Source organism: Lethenteron reissneri, chromosome 30 (assembly GCF_015708825.2).
Source record: "Lethenteron reissneri isolate LAM-NWPU_2019-01 chromosome 30, ASM1570882v1, whole genome shotgun sequence".
NCBI classification, from domain to species: Eukaryota; Metazoa; Chordata; class Hyperoartia; order Petromyzontiformes; family Petromyzontidae; genus Lethenteron; species Lethenteron reissneri.
Window position 1 is genome coordinate 2,177,877 of NC_083808.1, and position 20,450 is coordinate 2,198,326.

At 50.5% G+C, this 20,450-nt stretch overlaps 1 protein-coding gene across 1 annotated transcript in view; it reads left to right on the top strand.

Annotated features, from left to right (window-relative positions):
- The first annotated feature begins 2,203 nt into the window (after positions 1–2,203).
- KLHDC8B (kelch domain containing 8B) overlaps positions 2,204–20,450 on the top strand; it is a 46,174-nt gene continuing 27,927 nt past the window's right edge. The window contains exon 1 of the mRNA XM_061562773.1: positions 2,204–2,717. Coding sequence (XP_061418757.1) covers positions 2,336–2,717 — 382 coding nt within the window. The 5' untranslated portion in view covers positions 2,204–2,335. The remainder of the gene's footprint in view (positions 2,718–20,450) is intronic.

Genomic DNA, 20,450 nt, shown 5'->3' on the forward strand with positions numbered 1-20,450 from the left:
TCCAGAGCGGCTCGCACGGCGGTCGCCCACGCAAACAGGTAGAGCACCTGCTGCTTAGCTTCCACAAGGAATGCGACGAGATGCGTAGAGAGGCCTTCAGATCGTATGCGAGCAGGAAAATGGGGCTTTGGATGAAATGCCACGGGGCAGGGTTCATTCTTTTTGATACGGAACTAAAGTGGGGGCGAAGCTGAATATAAATGAGACGCGATGCTACTCCGGCATTATAACGCCGCACGTGTGCGCGCGCGATGGACCATCCTCGGGGTGAGGATGAATCTTTGAACCCTGAGCTCGAGGCTACCACGTGTTTGGGTGAAACACACAAACACCAACGCGTTAATACCGCGTGAGGCGCCAGATCCCGTCACGCATCGGAAGCTCAGCAGGTTTGATGCCTGGATACTGCTTGGACGGGAGGCGACAGTACGCGCCACGGGTCGTTATGGATGCAGGTGCTACGTGTCGGGCAGCAGAAGGCAGGGCAGCAATCCATTGCTGCATGATGGATTTCCCCATGCCTGTTTGTAGGGTTTTTGACCATACTTCACCAAACTGAACCGGTTCTGGGCTTCCCCTACGTCGACTCAGCCTAAAATGAGTACCTGGTGCGGTGTGTAAACATCGCCACTGGGGAGACAAAGGCGGCCGGGTATGATGCTGGCCGCCCACCACCTCGTGTGTCGTGCCAGCCGACATAGGTGCTCGCTCACAGGACTTGCTCCTACAGTCTGTTAGACGTTATACGGGGGATCTTTGTATTTGGTTATTTGACCATACTTCACCAAACTGGTCAGAGCAGGTTGGACGAAGGCAGGCAGCAAATATGTGGGCGCCTACTAGTACAGTACAACGGTGGGTATTGCTGGATGGTTCTCTGCTGCTCACAGCGTAGCCCTGCAGCCTGCATCGCCTGCTGTGCGTGGCGGTCGCCCATTCGATGACTAACCGGACTCAACCCCTGCTTAGCGTCCGAGATCTGACGAGAGCTGACGCATTTCCAGTGATTTGGCCATGAGGCATTTTTTATATATATCTATAAAAATACGTGTGTGTGTATATATATCTATATAAATAGACTGTCAAACGGTGCCAATAACAACTCCTAAAAAAACACCAACCGCAGATTATCCACGACGCGCTGGCAAAATGAAACGCGTCGCCTCGACGCGTGGAGTAACCGCGTTCTCCGTGTGTGTATCTTCAGCAGCAGCATCAGGAGGAGAGTTCACATCCGCCCCGCTTCGTCATCGCTTTTACTGGGAACTTCTAAACAACAACAACAACAACAACAAAAATCGATGTCGAAAATCCTCCGCGGACTCGACGTTCGCGTGGGGCCCTCATCCCGAGCGAGCGAGCCGGCACCGTCACCCCGCGTCACGGCCCCGCCAAGAATCTCGTCCCCGACAGAGGTGAGACACCGCGAGAGAGAGAGGGAGAGCCGGGAGCAGGCGCGACCTCGCCGGCGGGCCGGGCCGCTCGACCTCCTCCGTGTCTCCGCAGTCCTTGCCAGCTCCGTCAACTTTTCTAAACAAGCGCCGCTGCCGCCTCTGCCAAGTGTCAAGGCTTTTCCTGCTCGCCCATTAGGGAGTTTGGGGGTTTCAGCGCTGCCGCTGCTCCAGCCACACCGGCGAAAACAGCATCGCGCGCGTGCAAGCAGTCGATATTTGCCATCGATCGGCCCTCGCACCACACCGCGCGCCATTAAGCGCGGGCCTTTTGCCGAGGAAATAAAACACCTTAAGCCGAGCAATGGTCCGTGAGATATCGGGCGAGATTTACGCTACGCTTGGTAAAGAATACAAAATGCCGCTGCCGCGAGGTCGCTACGCGCGACGGATGGCAGGCGTGCCGGCAGAACGGGTTCTCTAATCTGATGCTCAAGCCCACCATGTGAGCCATTGCCCTCGTAACGACCAATAGACCACCGCCGCTAAGGAGTGAGGAGTTATCGCAGCGGCGGCAGCAGCAGCAGCACCTCGGATGCCGCGTGGCTTATCCCCGCAAGTCTTTTCTCGAAACAAGACACGTGAAAGGTGACACCTCCTGACCTGCTCCGCGCCCATTACGAGGATTTACGGTCATAATAAGTCGCGGGCTCCACGATCGATACGTCCAATTTGAGCGTGTCCGCTCTGAGCGGGCGTCAGCACCAGGGACAGCGCCCCACCCCCCGTCCCTCCCCCCCCACCCCCCACCACCCCCCTCCCCCGGCCGAGAGATGGCTCGCGACGGCGGCCCGCAGCGCCCTGCGCGGAGACCCGAGTGCCGCTCTCTCGCCGCCCGGCGTTGACGGGCGGCCTCGGGGCGCGAACCGTGCCAAACCGCGCCGATGGCCACGACCGCGCGCCGGGCCAAGGCGTTCGTGTGGGAGCAGCTGCCGCCCATGCCCACGAAGCGCGTGTACTGCACCCCCGCGGCGTGCGCCGGGCAGCTGTACGTCGCGGGCGGCTGCGACGCGTCTGGCGCGCCCCTCGACTGCCTGGAGGCGCTGGCCCCCGACGCGAGCCAGTGGACGCGGCTGGCGCCCATGCCCACGGCGCGCGCAGGCGTCGGGGTGGCGGCGCTGGGCAAGCGGCTGCTGGCGCTGGGCGGCGTGGACGGGCAGCAGAGGCCCGTGGCGGCCGTCGAGGCGTTCTGCACGGAGGAGCGGCGCTGGGAGAGGAAGGCGCCGCTGCCCGAGCCGATCATGGGCATGGCGGTCATCGTGAAAGGTGAAGTGAATTGTCTTGTGGGGATGCCGCAGGGTCTTCGTCTTCACTGGCATCGTCATGATCAGCTGCGGCAGCCATGCGCGATCGACTGCTGGATCAAGGCTCCCACCCCCACCCCTCATGTTACCGTGTCTCATTGTTCCTTCGTGTCAGGATTAATGTTGCTCCTGCGCAGGTGCTGATCGCGTTGCTCCATTTCCATGGTGGCAACGGAGCGACGAGATCAACCTTTGTCTTCCACTCTGTCACCGGTATCATCCATTTGTCATCATCATATCTAGGAATATGGCCTTCCGAAGTCGCCACGAAGGCTTTAATTTCCGTTATTCTATGATCCACATGCTTCTTGTTTCGTGCTCCCGGTGTAATTTCCCATCCTCATTTGTGCAATGTTGAACTTTTGTCTCGTATCATTCGTCAGTGTCCATGTGTCCGATCCGTGCGCTATGCGGTGGTTAAGCACACTGGTGACATTGCTCTTCATCGTCAAATTCACTTCCCCGATAGCCCAGGTGTTGAGTCCGATATCCGCGTGGTCAAAGTCAACGTTCAGTAGGAAACGTGATGACTTAAGGCTACGATTTTGTCACGGAATTTTTTTTTGGCAAATATCAGAATCAGAATCTATATCTATACTGGTGGAATCTGATGAGCTATAAAGCTCTTTTTCACAGATGTCCAGTAGCGGCGGGTAAGAAGGTTACAACAGCAAACAAAACAAAAACATGATAGTAGTGCAAAGTACAAGAAAGGTAAACAAATCACCCAAACACACACAAATAAAACCAAACCATCCCCATACTATACTCTTTGGTTCTTTCCGTAAAGTCACGTATGTGAAAAAATAAAATAAAAAATTAAAATGAGAAATAAATCACGACGTTTCGATTGCAACACAATAAATCTTCATCAGGTGTGACAACCACAGCAATAAAATGTTTTACTGAAGTGGGAGAGATGCCGGAGTTAAGGGGTTTATATAAGTCAGAGAGGGCTGTGGGGGGGGGGGGAATGAGGAGAGGGGGAGCGTTGCGTGTGCGCTAGGGACTGGGACGTGAGACTGGGCAGGGGGGGGGGGGAGTAGGCGGGGCTGTAAGTAGCCTGACGCGGTGCCAGGTGCGCGGGTGGGGAGAAGGAGAGCAAACCATCCCCATACTTTTGATGTAAAGCTTTCGTGACTGCAGGGATTCATATTCTTGGTTCTTTCGGTAAAGTAACGTAGAAGGGAAATAATAAAATAATATAAATATAAACAATAAAAATTCACACCTGATGATGATGATTGCTTGTGTTACAGTCGAAACGTCGTGAGAATATGTATTGTTTTATATTTATATTATTTTATTATTTCCCTTCTACGTGACTTTACCGAAAGAACCAAGAATATGAATCCCCATACTATCAGGCAAATCCCACTCAGCTATTGGTTTATTTTGCAGAAGCGACCTGGCCACACATAATAGCTCGACAGAGTGACTTCTCGTTTGGACAATTATAGCAAAAAATTACTCTAAATAATCTCAGTGGAGGAAAAAACCGGATGACCCGGACAAAAATAAAATCCACGCGAGCACGAGGCACGACACGCGGCGTTCTTGAAGCGCCGAAATCGAGCGCGGTCCCGACGGCCAATTTTTCTTCCCGGCCTCTCGCGGACTTTATTCCATTTCGCAATTTTCGTGACCTCCGTGACCTCCGTGCCCAAAATGATTACTCAGCGCCAGGCACAACGCACGCCAGCAAGGAATCTGCACGGGGCAATGACCTCCATAATCACTGTCATCACGTCATCATCATCGTCGTCGCCGTCGTCGGCGTCACCATCACTACCCACAGTGCAGGTGATGTTTGTATAACCACGGTGATGTTCCTAAATCACGGACAATATGTTCTTCGTATGCAGTATATCCCATGCCGCCGGCCTCCACATGCAATATGCTGATTGAAGAATTTGACGAATATCCCAGTGCATAACCCTCCGGCAGGGGCTTTGAGACTGAGTGAGGCGTCCCTGTGTAAACATGGGACATTATTAGTCTCAGAGCCATGATCCCACATCAACCCCGGGAATGTGACCTCGTCAGATCTCCGAAGCTAAACCGAGCCAGGATATTGCTTTGTTGGGTGACCACCATGCACAACCAGGTTTTAATAATACTCAATAAAAATAATAATGATTTCAACTTGTCACGCGGCTCCACGCTGTATCGTCCTCTATATACAAGGTGCTTCAAAAATATTTACACTTGTGGGAGTTTGCGACAATACCCCAAGAAATGTGCTGCCTCCGGGCTCTGGAGACCACCTGGAGAAGATTCCAGGCACGCGTTGACAATGGCGGTGAACAAGTGGAGACTCGTTGACTTTTTGAAGCTATTAACATGAAATTTGTTATCCTGTTACAGTGTATTATACGTTCTTTTTCATTAAAATAGATAGTCCCATATAAGTGTTAAAACATTTTTGAAGCATCCTGTATATATGAAGGCCATTTCGGCTAATGAGTGAGTGTTTACATTGGGTTTGCTATATGATGAGTGAGTGTTTACATTGGGTTTGTTATATGATGAGTGAGTGTTTACATTGGGTTTGTTATAGGGCTTGTGGAGCCACGTGATTTCCAGCAGAGGACATTTCAGTAAAATCCAATGTTGTATAGTACCATGCTCCAACATCTACGTTCCCCGCCTTCACCAACCGAAACCGACCAATGTGGTGAGGTATGGCCAAGGAAACGCGCATGACCCTTCATCCAGCAGTGGATAAACAAACGAGCGATATACGTGCATGAGTCTCATGTTAGTCGCCGTCATCATCATCAGCATCACAATGCCCTTGCGTTAGGTCCGCCACCGATGAGGAACATGCGACCCTCGCCGTCCACACGATTCAATACGCTGCTCAGTTGCTCACGAACCGAGTCATCGGAGTCGTAAAACCCCAGAACAAAAGCTACAACAACAACAACACGCCACAATGCCGCTCTGCGCGAAGCTCCAAAGGCCAGCAACGGCACCTGCGCCGTGCGAATGCCACGTGACCGTCACGAGGGCTGCTGCCACGATCGCCAAAGCCGCCGCCGCCGACTTTGGCGTTACGGACACTGGCGGGCGGTGTTCGATCAAATGCGAAGATTTCCCACGGCGATTGTTTGCCGCTGCGCGTGTGCGTGCATGCGCGTGCGTGCATGCGCGTGCGCGTGCGTGCATGCGCGTGCGTGGCGCGTGCATGCGCGTGCGTGCATTCGCGTGCGTGGCGCGTGCATGCGCGTGCGTGCATGCGCGTGCGTAATTGGGAGTCGACAAGACCACGGCGCCTCTCCGCGCCGGACGCGCGAGTCCGCGCGCGCTGCTCTCGCGATCCGTCAGCGTCGGGGCGCGGTGTCGTTCCCGTCGGTTCAATGACTCCTCGCGTGCAGCAGCCGCGCGGCCGTCGTTCCGGGAAGCACATCGCTGAACGATGACGTCATTTTAAACGTTGGTTGTCAATCACCGCGGATATGAGCGCGAACTCGTGAGTCCCGTTCGTGTGCGCTAAGTTTGTTGTCCTTCCCGCGCGCATGCGAAATAGTTTCAACGTGCACGCCACACATATTGGCAGAGTCCAGCCTGGATCGTACCTAGATGTGTGATCGTCGTGCGCACCAGGCGATGTAGGCTGTTGCACGGTTACGTTGTCAGCAGAGGACAACCCATTGTTGTACCGTACTACGTTTCAATGTCTATGCTTCCCTCCTTAACTCGCTTTGATCAGCGTGGTGAAGAGTGGTCACATAGCCGCCCACGACTTGCTTAAGGAGGCTCTCATCCAGCAGCGGATTGTACGATAGTATTATTAGGGCGTCAGACAAGCGAACAGCGAGTACATAGGTGAACCAGCAGTGAGTGGAGATCAATATCATCTGCCCGAACGGTGAAGCATGGTCGCACAAAGCCCTTTTAGTCGACAAAGCGTGCGTGGAAGCATGCATCAGTGGAATAGCCAAGAGGCTGTCATTAAATATAATATAGAGCTGCATTGCATATATACACGGCGGGCAGATAACTCACGTTTATTTTCGTAAGGCTGAGATTTGTGAGGCTGAGTTTCTTGATTTTAATCATTAAACTTCATGAGAAATAAGTAATACTGTTGACGGCTCATTGTCAATTTATCAAATAATATCTCATGCTTGATTTATAACGGAGTAGAAGCTCTCCAGTTTTATTTTACGAGATGACTCATGACAGATTTATCAGAACTCCTCGTGGCCGATGTGTCAGATGTGTGACGGCTGACTTATCGGATACACCACGGCCGATTAATCAAAAGAAATGCCAATCCGAGATGTATTTATCAACTTCTACCTCATTGTTAATTCACTACGTGTTTTTACTGGGAGGCGTTATTTTTGTTTGTTTAAGATTATGCACATATTCTATTTTAGTAATTTACATTCTCGAAGTCGCTGTGATGGACATACACTGTGGAAGAATGACCTGTGTGTGCGGATTTGTGAGTCTCGTACCCTGCTGTGCATACCTTGTCTCCAGATTCGTCACTTTCCTCGCAAGTGAAATCTCTTTCCCTTTAAGTAATTGTCCAGAAATTCCAATGCGGGGAGTCTTGAGAGTGAGCGAGTCTTTGTTGTATAAATAAACACGAATGTTTAAATAAAACACAGAATAGCTTGAGTTGGCCACGCATCATCACCGCTCCTGCCGTCAGTGACTGGCTCAGGCTTCCACGCCACTGAGTGTTCGATCTTATCAGGTTATGTATTCATACTGGAGGAGGAATCCGATGAGCTATGAAGCTCTTTTCACAGATGTTCCAGTAGAGGCGGGTCCGAACGTCACAAAAACAAACACAAACACGATAGGAGGGCAGATTATAGGAAAAGTAAAGAAATTCCCTTTTAAAACATATGCAATTAAAACGAAACCACTGAGCCATTGGCTTGTTTTTTTCAGAAGCGACCTGGCCACAAATGATAGCCCTCTGAGCCAACACTGCCGAAATCCTGGGTTCGAATCCAGGTCTCGGCTGTCTGCGATTGGCTCAGTGACGATTTAAGGGACACGCTCACTTCAGTTGTTTCACTGCAGCTGTTTCACGCAACTGGCCACAGGTTAAATTTCGATTTAAAGCTTTCGTGACTGCAGGGATTCATCTTCTTGGTTCTTTCGGTAAAAGTCACGTAGAACTGAAATAATAAATAAAATAAAAAAAACTATGTCTCCTCGACAGACCTGTTCTCCACCTGAGGACGGCTACTTGCGTTGTGACCGAAACGTCGTGAGAATTATTTTATTATGTTTTATTTTTATTATTTTATTATTTCAATTCTACGTGACTTTACCGAAACAACCAAGAAGATGGCCACAGGTTCTCTAGCATCAACGTTGAGCAAACGTTGAGCCAACGTTGGTCAACGTTGAGCCAAGGTTAACCAACATTGGTCCGACGGTTTCAACCGCATGTCGTCGTTAACCCAACGCTGGCGTGTGCACTGGCTCGATGGTGTTTAACCTCATTACCAATTACTGTAGAGTAGATTAAATATATATATAATTGCATTACACGAGGGGTTTTGCCTCTTCATTTGAAGGATTACAGCGAGGAGAATTAAAGAATATCGGTTTTATTGACATGCGGCGGACACTCTCTGCTAGGTACATAAAAGGCGTGACCCGAGTGGGCACAAAGATCCCCGACTGAAGTGACTTCAGAGAGCGCTGCTTTGATGTCTCGCCTTCAGGGGCCTCATCTTATTGGTTCTTTCGGTAAAATCACGTAGAAGGGAAATAATAAAATAATAAAAATAAAACATAATAAAATAATTCTCACGACGTTTCGGCCACAACGTAAGCAGCCGTCCTCAGGTGAAGAACAGGTCCGACAGACCTATTCTTCACCTGAGGACGGCTGCTTGCGTCCGACAGACCTGTTCTTCACCTGAGGACGGCTGCTTGCGTTGTGGCCGAAACGTCGTGAGAATTATTTTATTGTTTTATTTTCATTATTTTATTATTTCCCTTCTACGTGACTTTACCGAAAGAACCAAGAAGATGAATCCCTGCAGTCACGAAAGCTTCAAATCGAAATTTTACTTCAGGGGCCTCTTCTCCAGCACAGGGTGGTCCACTGCTTACGGCGCTCAGGGGTTCGCCGTTGAGATGCCTCCTCCCCCGTGGTGTCACGGGTTAACGCGCCCGGACTTGCAATCTAGAGGTCGTCGGATCGATCTCCCGGGACGGCAGCTGATACAGTAGTGCAAGTTTATTAAATCCACCCCCCCCCCCTTTCCACCCCCATCCCCCCACCGCCCATTCCTCTATCCATCCGGCAGTCTCCGACAAACCTGCGACTAGCACGGTTGGCTACGTACGGTGCGCAAGAAGTGCAACATACACGCGTGCGTACTTCAGCGGGCGCACGGCAGCCAGCCAACCGGGAGGTCTCGTGCGGACGGTGGGGGTAGCGTGCGGGGCGCTTCACACGTGCGGCGGACTCCGTGGAGCAAGTGGGGATAAGTATTGGGCTAAAGCGTCCCTACTCGGGCGGTGTGGGGGGGCGTTTCCTGAGCGACAGAGACAGTCATTCAACGGGGGAGGGGAGTGGGGGTGGGAGTTTGGGGGTGGAGGGGGGGAGAACGAATAGATAAAGCAAAGACGCCCCCCCCCCACTCCCCCCCACCCCCCAGTAGTGCGTTGTTGCGTGCAGGCTCAGCAGTGAGTTCCCGGGTCGCGAGAGTCGAAGCCAAAGAGGGATACTTGAAGGATGCTTTCAAGAGAATGACAATTTAACGGGAGGTGGTTATTGAATTATTTCGAGTGAGATTTGCCCAATTAAAAGGTAATTGCCAGTATTTGTACCTAATAAATGTTTTAAATTAAAATCAATTAATGTAAAGTGCTTCCAGAGAATGTAATGTGTAAAATGCACGTGTATCATTTGCACTAGGCAATTATCCCACGAACCAGTAATGGGAGTGCGGTCGTATTCCAGCAGTACAGGTTTTGTGCCATTTTACAGGCAAATTTACCTTTCACACAGTGATAACAACGCTACTTTGAGGTTCATCAACCATGACTTAACCTTGTAAAATCAAACCGAGAATAAAAGTTCAAGGCCCTGAAAGTGCTCGCTAACGCCACTGCTGGCAGAAGGTCCTCCGCTAGCGGGAGCTCTCGTAGGAGTACCCGCACTTTACCCCACCACACGCAGCCTGCCCTCTTCACTATTTCCGGTGAGCCCATTTATACCGCTGTGTGGACAGAGGTCGACTAACGTCCTTTCACCTACTCTTAGTTCTTTCGGTAAAGTCACGTATGTAAAAAATTCAATTAAAAAGACGGAAGCTTGCCTCCGAAACGTCGTGATTTTTTTTAATTTTTTATTTTTTATTAATTTTAATTTCATTTTTTACCTACGTGACTTTACTGAAAGAACTAAGAGTATGAATCCTTGCAGTCACGAAAGCTTCAAATCTGTCTTTTCAGCCTACCGCACCGGGAGAATGAGCCAGAGGCCTCCTAAGCTCACTCCCCCTCTTCAAGATTTCCCCCGTGGAATCGCCTCTGCCCACCTCTCCCCCTCTCATCTCTGTCCAAGCCTCCAGTCCACCTCCTGCTCAGTGGCACGTCGGCGCATTCTCCTCTACTGCCCCGACAATCTGGAGCTCTCTCCCCCCCAGCCGCCCGTGCTGTCGGCACCCTGCCCCCTATTCTCGAGCAGGCTCAAGACCTTCCCTCTTCCTCTGTCGGCGACTGCCTCTCTCTATGACATTACATTTGCCCACTGTTTTAGTACAGCGTCTTGAGATGCAGTTAACGATGCATTGTATTAATTGTCTTTGAATAAGGTGGCAGGGTGGACTCAAATGGTAATACTCGTGCTTTACAGCAAGAAGGACCTAGGTTAAATTCCTGCCTCTGACGTATCTCTCTCTCTCTCTCTGTGGAGTTTGTGTGTTCTCTCTCCCTGTTCTGCGTGCCTTTCCTCTGGGTTCTTCGGTTCCCTGCCATGGCTGAACACAGTCAGTGGAAGCGGTGTTGTCAAATGTGATTGGCGGTGTCCAATCAGCCCAATGCAGGGCTCACCGAAAAAACAAATCTTTGAACTCGCTGTGGCTTTCATGGGTAAGTAAGTCGTTGTTATTCGTATTAGACCTCTAACTAAAAACTACACAGACTATATATTAATTAATATATTTTGTTTAATGTCCCTCTAAACACGAGGAAGAAAAAAACGCCTGTTTGTATATATATATTCTTTACCCAGCCTGTTGCTCATTGAATAATGCCACGAAAAGCTTCGGCAATTGAGGCACTTATTGGAGGACAATGAGGTGATTATATCCGGTGACAGCTACGACACACGCGGAATAGCTAAAAATAGACGGCTAAGTGCAAGACCACACACACTGCCAATATCTCATTTCAAACCTGCTGACCCTGCCAAATAAACAAGCGAGGCCGTCGATGATTCATCTATCGATGTATCTATCTAGCGATGTATCTAACGATTTGTCGATGTATCTATCTAGCGATGTATCTAACGATTTGTCGATGTATCTATCGCCTGCGGCCGTGGCGCAACGGTTAGTGTGGAACCCTTTGGATCTGGCGACCCGCGTTTGCTTCCCGGCCACGGCTAACATCAGTGGCGAGCGATACCGGAGCCGGCCCTGGTCCGACCGAGCCCCAATCTCACGAGGGCCTCTTCACGGCATGCAGGTCCCCCGGGTGAACATTTGACCATACTTCACCACGCGGGCCACCGCGGGATGGTGAACAACGGGGATCGCAGACGTTGGAACGTAGAGTGGAGGACGACAATCGACGTTTCACTGCCCTCCATTGACAATGTAGGCACGCAGAAGCCTATAGCACCTGTTTTCAGCATAGTGTAGGAAGAGTGGTTCCGAAACTCTCCGGATACCGAGGACCGCTGTCAGCGCTCAAAAAGTAATTCGCGTTTTTCCACTACCCTGGAGGGAAACGATTTCGGCGTTTTGTGAACAAACAAGTAACTCCGAAGACCTGCAACTCATTATTTTACAACGCTGCTGCTGCTGCTTTGACAGCGGTGCGCTCTCCACCGCATTCGTCAACAACAACAACAACACTATGTGGCCTTAAAAGGGAAAACAATAAAATATTAAAATAAATAGGGAAACGATATCTGTGCGGATCACATCCTGGCGGTCCACACACGCGAAGTTTGGCGACTCTGGCATCGACGAATGCGGTGATTCTCACAGAGGATTGTGAGGTCAATTTGGGGAATAGCGTCCTGGACCCCCCTCCCACCGCCCCCCTCCCCTCCCACGTCAAATCCAATAAGAGTAGTGAGTTGTTCTATTTGTCTCAAATAATTGTCACTTTTAGTAGTATTCTTTTTTCTATCTACGTGACTTTATCGAAAGAACCAAATAATATTGTTGTCACCAGTGCCACGCCTACTGATACGCTGCCTAGCCCAGCAGAGCCCAGAGTGGTGACGCCTGAGCAGCGGCTCGCTCTGTTGTGCCGTAGGCCTGGCCACGTGCCTCTCTCTCTCTCTGTCTCGCGACCGCCCCGCTCATCATTGCTCTGCGTCACACGATGGAGGCCCTCTGTGGGTGTTTAGAATTAATAATGGATTTTAAATGTTCGTCGGGCGGTGAGCGCTCTGTTTTATCATCACCGCCACCACCACTACCACCGTCGCCATCATAACCACCTGCACCACAACACCTACGCTCTACGGCTGCAAGCATCATCATGATTACAATCGTCGTCAGTGATATAAGCGTCACCATCACCAGCACGACCACTGCCAAAATATTCATCAGTATAATCAGCACCATCATCATCATCACCATCGTTTGTGTCACTAACAGGACGACAACCAGCACTCCTACAATCATCATCATCATCATCGTTTCTAACACCGCCGGCGCTCCTACAAACGTCACAATCCTCAATGACATCGTCACAACTATCATAATCGCCAGCGTCTTCATTCATTGTCTATGTTCTGTCGGGTTTAAGGCCTCCTACTCCCACCGCACAAGACAAAGATCCCCCGAATAGCCTGTAACAGACTGTAGGGGCAAGTGCTGTTAGCGAGCACCTATGAAGGCTAGCACGGCACACGAGGGGGTGGGTGGCCAGCACTACGCCTGGCCGCCTTTGTCTCCTCATTTGAGGCTGAGTTGACCTAGGTGATGCCCAGGACCGGTTCAGATAATCGTCACCGGTGTTGGCCGTGAACGGGAATCGAACTCGAGTCGCCGGGTTCGTAGCGCAAGCGCGCTAACCACGACACTACCACCCCCCACGGCCACCTCCACCATTAAAGACACAGATCCCCCGTGTAGCCTGAACAGTCATTTGGGGCAAGCGCTGTTAGCGAGCACCTATGAAGGCCGGCACGGCACACGGGGGGGGGGGGGGGGGTGAGTGAGTGGCCAGCACCACCCGTGACATCTCCACCACCACTTCCACCTCCACCACCTCCACCACCGCCACGATCCACCACCACCTCCACCTCCACCACGATCCACCTCACTCCCGGGCGCAAGGCCGATCGTCTCACCGCCGAAACCGTCTTCACGCGCCGCTCTTCCCCTCCCTCCCTCCCTTCACGTGAACATATCTTATCGCCGCTCGCTAATCGAGCATCATTGTCACCGCCGTCATTCCCAGGGGGCTTCCGCCTTCGAATAAAAAAAACCCGCGCGACCGGTTGCCCCTTAATTGCAGTCGCATCGCGCGCCGCCGCCGGTGCCGGACGGCGATGCGCGGCGGCCGTGCGGTCAGGGGACATTCGGCGCGGTAATTGGCGTCTGTGAGAGCAAACCCGGTTAACTCTTTCCTCTCTACCCGCCCCCCCCGACAAAAAAAATATAGCACTGGCCCCCCACCCCACCCCACCCACCCCCCCAGACGAAGCGTAATCACCGGCAGAAGCCACAATCAATTTGCTGCGGGGTTGCCATGGTAGCCACGATTGCTCTCCCTCCCGGCACGCGCACGGTGGGTGGCACGGAGCCGGGTTCGGTCCCCGGGGGGGTGGCGGGGACGTGGGGGTGGAGGGAGCTTCAGGGGGTTGGGGGGGTGACGTGGGGGTGGCGGGGACGTGGGGGTGGAGGGAGCTTCAGTGGGTTGGAGGGGTGACGTGGGGGTGGCGGGGGCGGGCGGGGGGGTCCCTCGATGAGGACAGAGATTTGTGCCTGGATTTGGGCCAAAATTGGGTGTGGGAATGAATGTTTGTTCTCGCGCGTGCAGCTGATCTGAGCGAACTCGGGCACGGCGGGCTCGGGGTTCACGCTCGCGCCGTGCGGGGAGCAGGGACGGGGTGAGGGGGGGCAAGACGCAGGGGCGTGAATGGCGATGGAAACGTACAAATAAATAGTTACGTAAATAAATGATGCGCCAGAATATGTTAACCGTGATGGAAAGGATTTTTTCTCGCAATATATAAATACCGTAGCGAAATCAAATTTAAATTGAGAGGCGCGAGCGAGACAGAGGGAATGAGAGAGAGACAGAGGAGAGAGAGATGAGAGAGAGAGATAAAAAAAGCACAATTTTAAACTTGCATGGCAAATACAAATGCCGCTTGAAGAGGTGAATCTCGCAGCCCGCGATGTTGACTGCGATTACTCAGCGCATGGGTTGCTTCAATATCGACCACAGAGACAAAGATTCCCCCGGTGTAGCTTTAATAGACTGTTGGAGCAAGTATGTCTGGATGTTGAACTTATTTCGCAACCGTACGTAGCCAACCGTGCTGATCGGAGGTGCAAGTGCTGATGAACGAACACCGATGCATGAATGCACGCACGTTGAACTTCTTTGGCACCGTACGGGGCCAATGGGAGGTGCGGGGGAAGGGTGCACGGGGAGGTGGTGTGGCCAACGCTACGCGCGGCCGCATTTGTCTTCCCACGGTACTGATGTTGACGCACACGGCTGAGTCGACCTCGAGGAAGATTCGGGACCGGTTCGCAGATTCGCCCGCTGTTATTGGTCGTGAGCGGGAATGGAACTCGGGTCGCCGGGTTTTGCAGCGCAGTGCGCTAACCGCTGCGCCACCGCTCCCCCCCTCCTCCCCCATCGACCACAAAATAACAACAACAACAACCACCATTCGCCGCTAAAAGGCGGTGACATCACCACGGCGCTTGTGCCAGGCTAGGTGCACATTGAGGCCACACACGCACACGTTGACACACAGTCACAGTGCATGGCGTAATAAAATGATAATAATATATAATAGTAACATAATAATAATATATAATAGTAACATAATTATAATATATAATAGTAACAAAATAATAATATATAATAGTAACATAATAATAATATATAATAGTAACAAAATAATAATATATAATAGTAACATAATAATAGGACCGCATTCCGCCACCCATCACCACCAGCGTGGCGGAAACGATTTCAACCGCGAGTTCCCATGGCAACCGGGACTAATTTGTATCAAACCCAATTAGCGCCAATTAAGCCGCGGTGGTCTGCGTTAATTCGATACAAATGGACATATTTCACGTGCGCGCCGTCGACGCTGAGCGCGGCGCGGTTAGCCAACTCGACGGAGCGAGCGGTCGTCTCGCGCGAGCACCGGCGGCAGAGCGCATCACGTGCACCGCGAGTTTCACATTTTTGACACCGTGGTGGTGCTGACACTGGCCCATTGGGGGGCCCTTAGCAAAAATTACTTTCGGGCCTCCCAACCATCACCCCTCCCTCCCACCCCCTTTCAATTTATAAACTCCGAGTGAGATGAAAGAAAAGATACAGCCAAGAGATAGAGATGATAATAGGGGGTTTTCCCCTTTCTGGCAATGAAACAGTTGTGTTAAGATGTTAAAACACCAAGCGTAAACCTTTGCAAGGAATCATGTCTGCTTTAACCACACATACTTGTGGTGAAAATGCAAACAAACAAAAAACATGCTCTGACAGTATGTGCATTGTCTTTGAAACTGATTGGTCCACACCAGAGACAGCTTTCTTTAGAGCCTCAGTCTCAAACGGTGTTAGACCAGAGGACGCCAAAAGGCGAACAGCACAAAGACAACGCCGCCTGCATTAGGACATTGAGAGCTCGGGGTGAGCAGCTACATGATGAGATCTCCTTTGCTAGTATTACATGATGATAATATGGTTTATGTGGTTAATGCAGACGTGATTCTCTGCAAAGATTTCAGTTTGGTGTTTTAACATCTTAACACCTGTTTGATTGCCAGAAAGGGCGAATTTAAAACTGGCAAAGGAGGTCTCGTGAAGAGATAGAGATGAAGTGAGATGAGAGGAAATGTAGACGAGGTTCGAGCCCAGAGTGAGATGAGAGAAGGGGGATAACAGATGAGATGTAGTGACGTGTGGAAAGTGCAGATGAGACGGAAATGGAATTCGACGAGGGGATGAGAGAGATGCAGACAAAACAGAGACGAGAGAGATTAATTCTCTGTTCGATGTTAATATAAAAAAAAAAACAATTGCTGAAATAGGATGTGAATTTGAGCTGATATTTCTGATGCAACCCAGAGTTTTCCTATCAATCCAGAGGCCCTTGAGCTGTTTGGAGGCGTCCGCTTTGGCTTGGCTTGCTGATGCCTCGCGCCGCCACTGATTTTGCAACAACCCCCCCCCACCCCCACCCTAAAATGGGCACAGAGCTTTGCAACACGCGCTCACATATATATATTTGTTTAACCCTTCTCATCCGTCAATTATTACAAGCAAAACAAAATAGGTTTACTTTTAACATTTTTACGTCACGTGATTTTTGTATTCACGTTAATCTTCGCCCTCCGCCCTCCGCCCCCCCAAATGTTTTTTTTTATTCACGCAAATGCTCATCTAAATGTATTCACAAATTGTCAGATCGTGTCCATTACAGGGGGACATTGTCGCGGCTCCGCCAGAGCGCCGTAGTCGTCCACCGCTGGAGTGGCGAGCCGAGTTCGCCGACGTCGTGCGGAGAGAGGGGGGCGACTCTTGCGCGCGGTGCAAGTCCCGATGCATGCCTCGATTCGGCCTCGATGCCAATAAATCCTCGCAGGCCACCCCAGCGGATGTCACACACACGAGGGATACAGGGGGGGGGAGGTAATGTGCATATATATATACATGTGGGGAGCGGTAGTGTAGCGGTTAGCGCGCTGCGCTATGAACCCGGCGACACGGGTTCGATTCCCGCTCACGGCCAACACCAGTGACGATTATCTGAACCGGTCCCGGGCCTCCCCTAGGTCGACTCAGCCTCAAATGAGTACCTGGTGCGGTGTGTAAACATTGCCACTGGGGAGACAAAGGCGGTCGGGCGTGGTGCTGGCCACCCACCCCCTCGTGTACCGTTGCGGCCTTCATAGGTGTTCGCTAACAGCACTTGCCCCTACAGTCTGTTAAGGCTATACGGGGGATCTTTATCTTTATATATATACAGCAGCGGCGGCAGCAGCAACAGCAGCGGCGAAGCATGCCCCTATCTCTGAGATACAACAACAACAACAAAACCACGCTCGTTTCATTATTTACTTCATAGCGGATTGCAACGCGCATCAAAGTGCGGTATGGCGATTATTCTAACGCAGGCAAGGGCGCAGCAACGCGCGCGGTGCAAGCGACACAGAAGTCACCGCGACATCGATGCAGCATTGCAGCCTCGGCCGACGGCGTGGCTTTTGGAGCGCACAGATAATTTATTCTTTTAAGTCACGCGTCGTTTCATCGTGCCAGCAGGGTGGGCGAGCGCGCGCGCGCGCAAGAAATATGATGTAAGAATGGTATTTATACAAAATATAAAGATATTCTTTACGGTTCATTATTATTTCGGCCAATATTGGAGCTTTTTGTTTGAAGTTGACTGTCCATTTTGCTGGCAATAGCATCGTCATATAACGTTCTATCGTCATATTGATATGGCATCGTCATAATATAACGACATAACATCGTTATATGACCGCCCCTGTAAATACTATAACGCAGTACTGTATAAATGTATAAAATCAACACATTCATCAATAACACGGTGTGGCCTTTAAACGGAAAAGTATGTAATAGGTGACGTTTCAGGCAACGGACCTTCTTCACGGCAGTGAAAATATCGAAAATAATTGACAGCGCTCTGTAAATCAAGTGCTCAACGAAGGCATCGGTCCTGAGGATTGTTTGACCATACTTCACCACACTGGTCAGTGCGGGTTGGTGAGGGAGGCATGCGCAGGACTAATGCAAACATCACTCGCCACTGATGTTGGCCGTGGCTCCAGGGAGATGGACTTGTTTCGCCCGGTCCAAAGCGCATCACGGACAAACCGCTGCACCACCGCTCCCCCTCCTGAGAATGGACAGTGCTTAGAGACGAGACTATGCTCGTGATAATTTGCACTCACAAAGGCGCCGTACACAGTGTCTCAGGGTGCCGTATCATGTCGAATGATATGAGCTCCTGTGCCGGAGCAAGATTAATGATGGCAATGCTAGAGCGTGAGAGATGGCCATTAAGTGTGGGAGGGGGTGGGTGGGGGGGGCGTGGTGGGCGGCGGTCTGCATCCAGCAGTGGATGTATCACGCCTGCTGTTGATGTTCACATTATTATCGTGAGCAATGTGGCGCTTAATTGCTCGTCCGCCAAGCCACTCTCGCCTTACGCGAACAAGTTTGTGTGGAATCGGAATCGTTGAGTTTCAATGGCGAGGAAACAGAAATATCATTTTTAAAATAGGTCACGTTCAGCGTGCGGCTCATCCACACGGAATAAAATGCATAATCAGTACGGCCAACAAATATGACAAGAGAATTAATTTTGCACAGAGAGAGAGAGAGTGAGATAGCTCCCTTTGTCTCGGTGCATTCATATCAAGAACGCGAGGCACACAACAGGAAATGAATTTGTTAAAAATACATTTTGACGTTTGCAACCACCACAAAGAATTGGTTTTCTGATAGGTTTTCAAAAGAAGTTTATATATACACAATGTAACGCTGCAAACAGACCCACCTCCTGGGTGCACAGCTTTTCGGTGGTTCATGCAAATTGAGAATTGCCACCACGGTTCTTGATATTTATACGTTAAAAGATGCATGATCTAAACGCGTAGCCTGCGTGAATGTATGAAGGCTGCATTAGCCCAGCGTGCCTTTGAAGGAGTTCTGCAAGCAAAGATTGCCCACGCTTAAAATAAACCGCAGCTCCGCCACGATACGAAGGCATCGTCGCGGCTGAGAATAAAATAACATTACAGCAACAACAAAAAACCCAACAACAACAACAAAGCCACCAATGAAAATGGAAGGGTCCACATGCCCAACAATGATGTCATCAAGCGCGTGGAGCTCACGCGATCAAAGCCGCGTCAACGCGACCTCCCCCGCACGCATTACAACGGCAAGGGCGCTTCCCATTAATGCGTAAATCCCGCGCAATCATTGGGACGACCCCAGTTAGATTCCTCGCCACGGCTGGCGTCAGTGGGTGGCGAGTTCTATCGGTGCAAACCTATGGTATGTACGTGTGTTGAGCTTCTTTTGCGCCGTACGTAGCCCACCGTGCTAATCGGAGGTGCCACTCGACGGGACACGAAGGGACGCGCTGGTTTGGCAGATATCCAAACACGACCGGGATACATTTTGAATTTGGACCGGGGTTGCGGGGAGGAGGGGATGGGGAGCATGAAACAACGAGTGCTGCTCTATGAACCTCAGCAACTTGAGTTCAATCCCTGGCCACGGCTAACAAAGTGGCGAGTGATATATGAACAGTTGCTGGCAATGCCACACCCGACCCTTTCAAGAAGCCGCGCTGACCAGCGTGGCGAAGTATGATCAAACGACTCGCGATGACCAGTGCGGCGTGGGACCTGCAGCGGTTTGACAAAGAGTTGTAAGTTATGGCAATAATAATCATAATATTAACAATAATAATCACAATATTAACAATAATAATCATAACCTTAACAATAATAATCATAATATTAACAATAATTATCATAATATTAACAATAATAATCACAATATTAACAATAATAATCATAATATTAACAATAATAATCACAATATTAACAATAATAATCATAATATTAACAATAATAATCATAATATTAACAATAATAATCGGTGTATGGCGTGTGCGCTTGTCGCAGGAGTTTACTTGGCAAACACGGAGAGAGGCTTCCAGCGGAATCAACGAGCCTCTTTGACGCACGCCGCTGTCGCCGCCGCAGAGAGAAGGCGGCCACTTTGCATTCCTGGGCCACGTTGACATTTGCTCGCGTTTAATAATCAAACAATACGGGCGCAAAGTGCGCCGCAGTGGTAACATATATTTAGTATTTAAATTGAAACCGCTACCGGCATGTTTATAATGTTAGTGATTGGTGATGCAGGATGCATGGCATAGGGGTGGTTTTCTTCAGCGCGGGTATTTTTTTTATTATTCACTTTTTTAGCCAGTACATCCCCTCCCGTATACCAGAAATGTCTAAATGACCCCGAATTCAAACAATACAAATTCTCATTATTATTTGAAGAAGAAGAAATACATTGCCACATTGCCCTCTCGAGAAGGCAATTAAACTCACGCAATGTGACGGCGTTGTGGCGGAAACTTCGAGTAGCGCGATGGGCTACGTACGGTGCGAAAGAAGTCCATCATGCATACATGCATCCATTTAAATGCCCCCATGTTGATCGAGTTTCCGTGGCAACGGCGGGATTTTTTTAGCTTTTCCCCGAC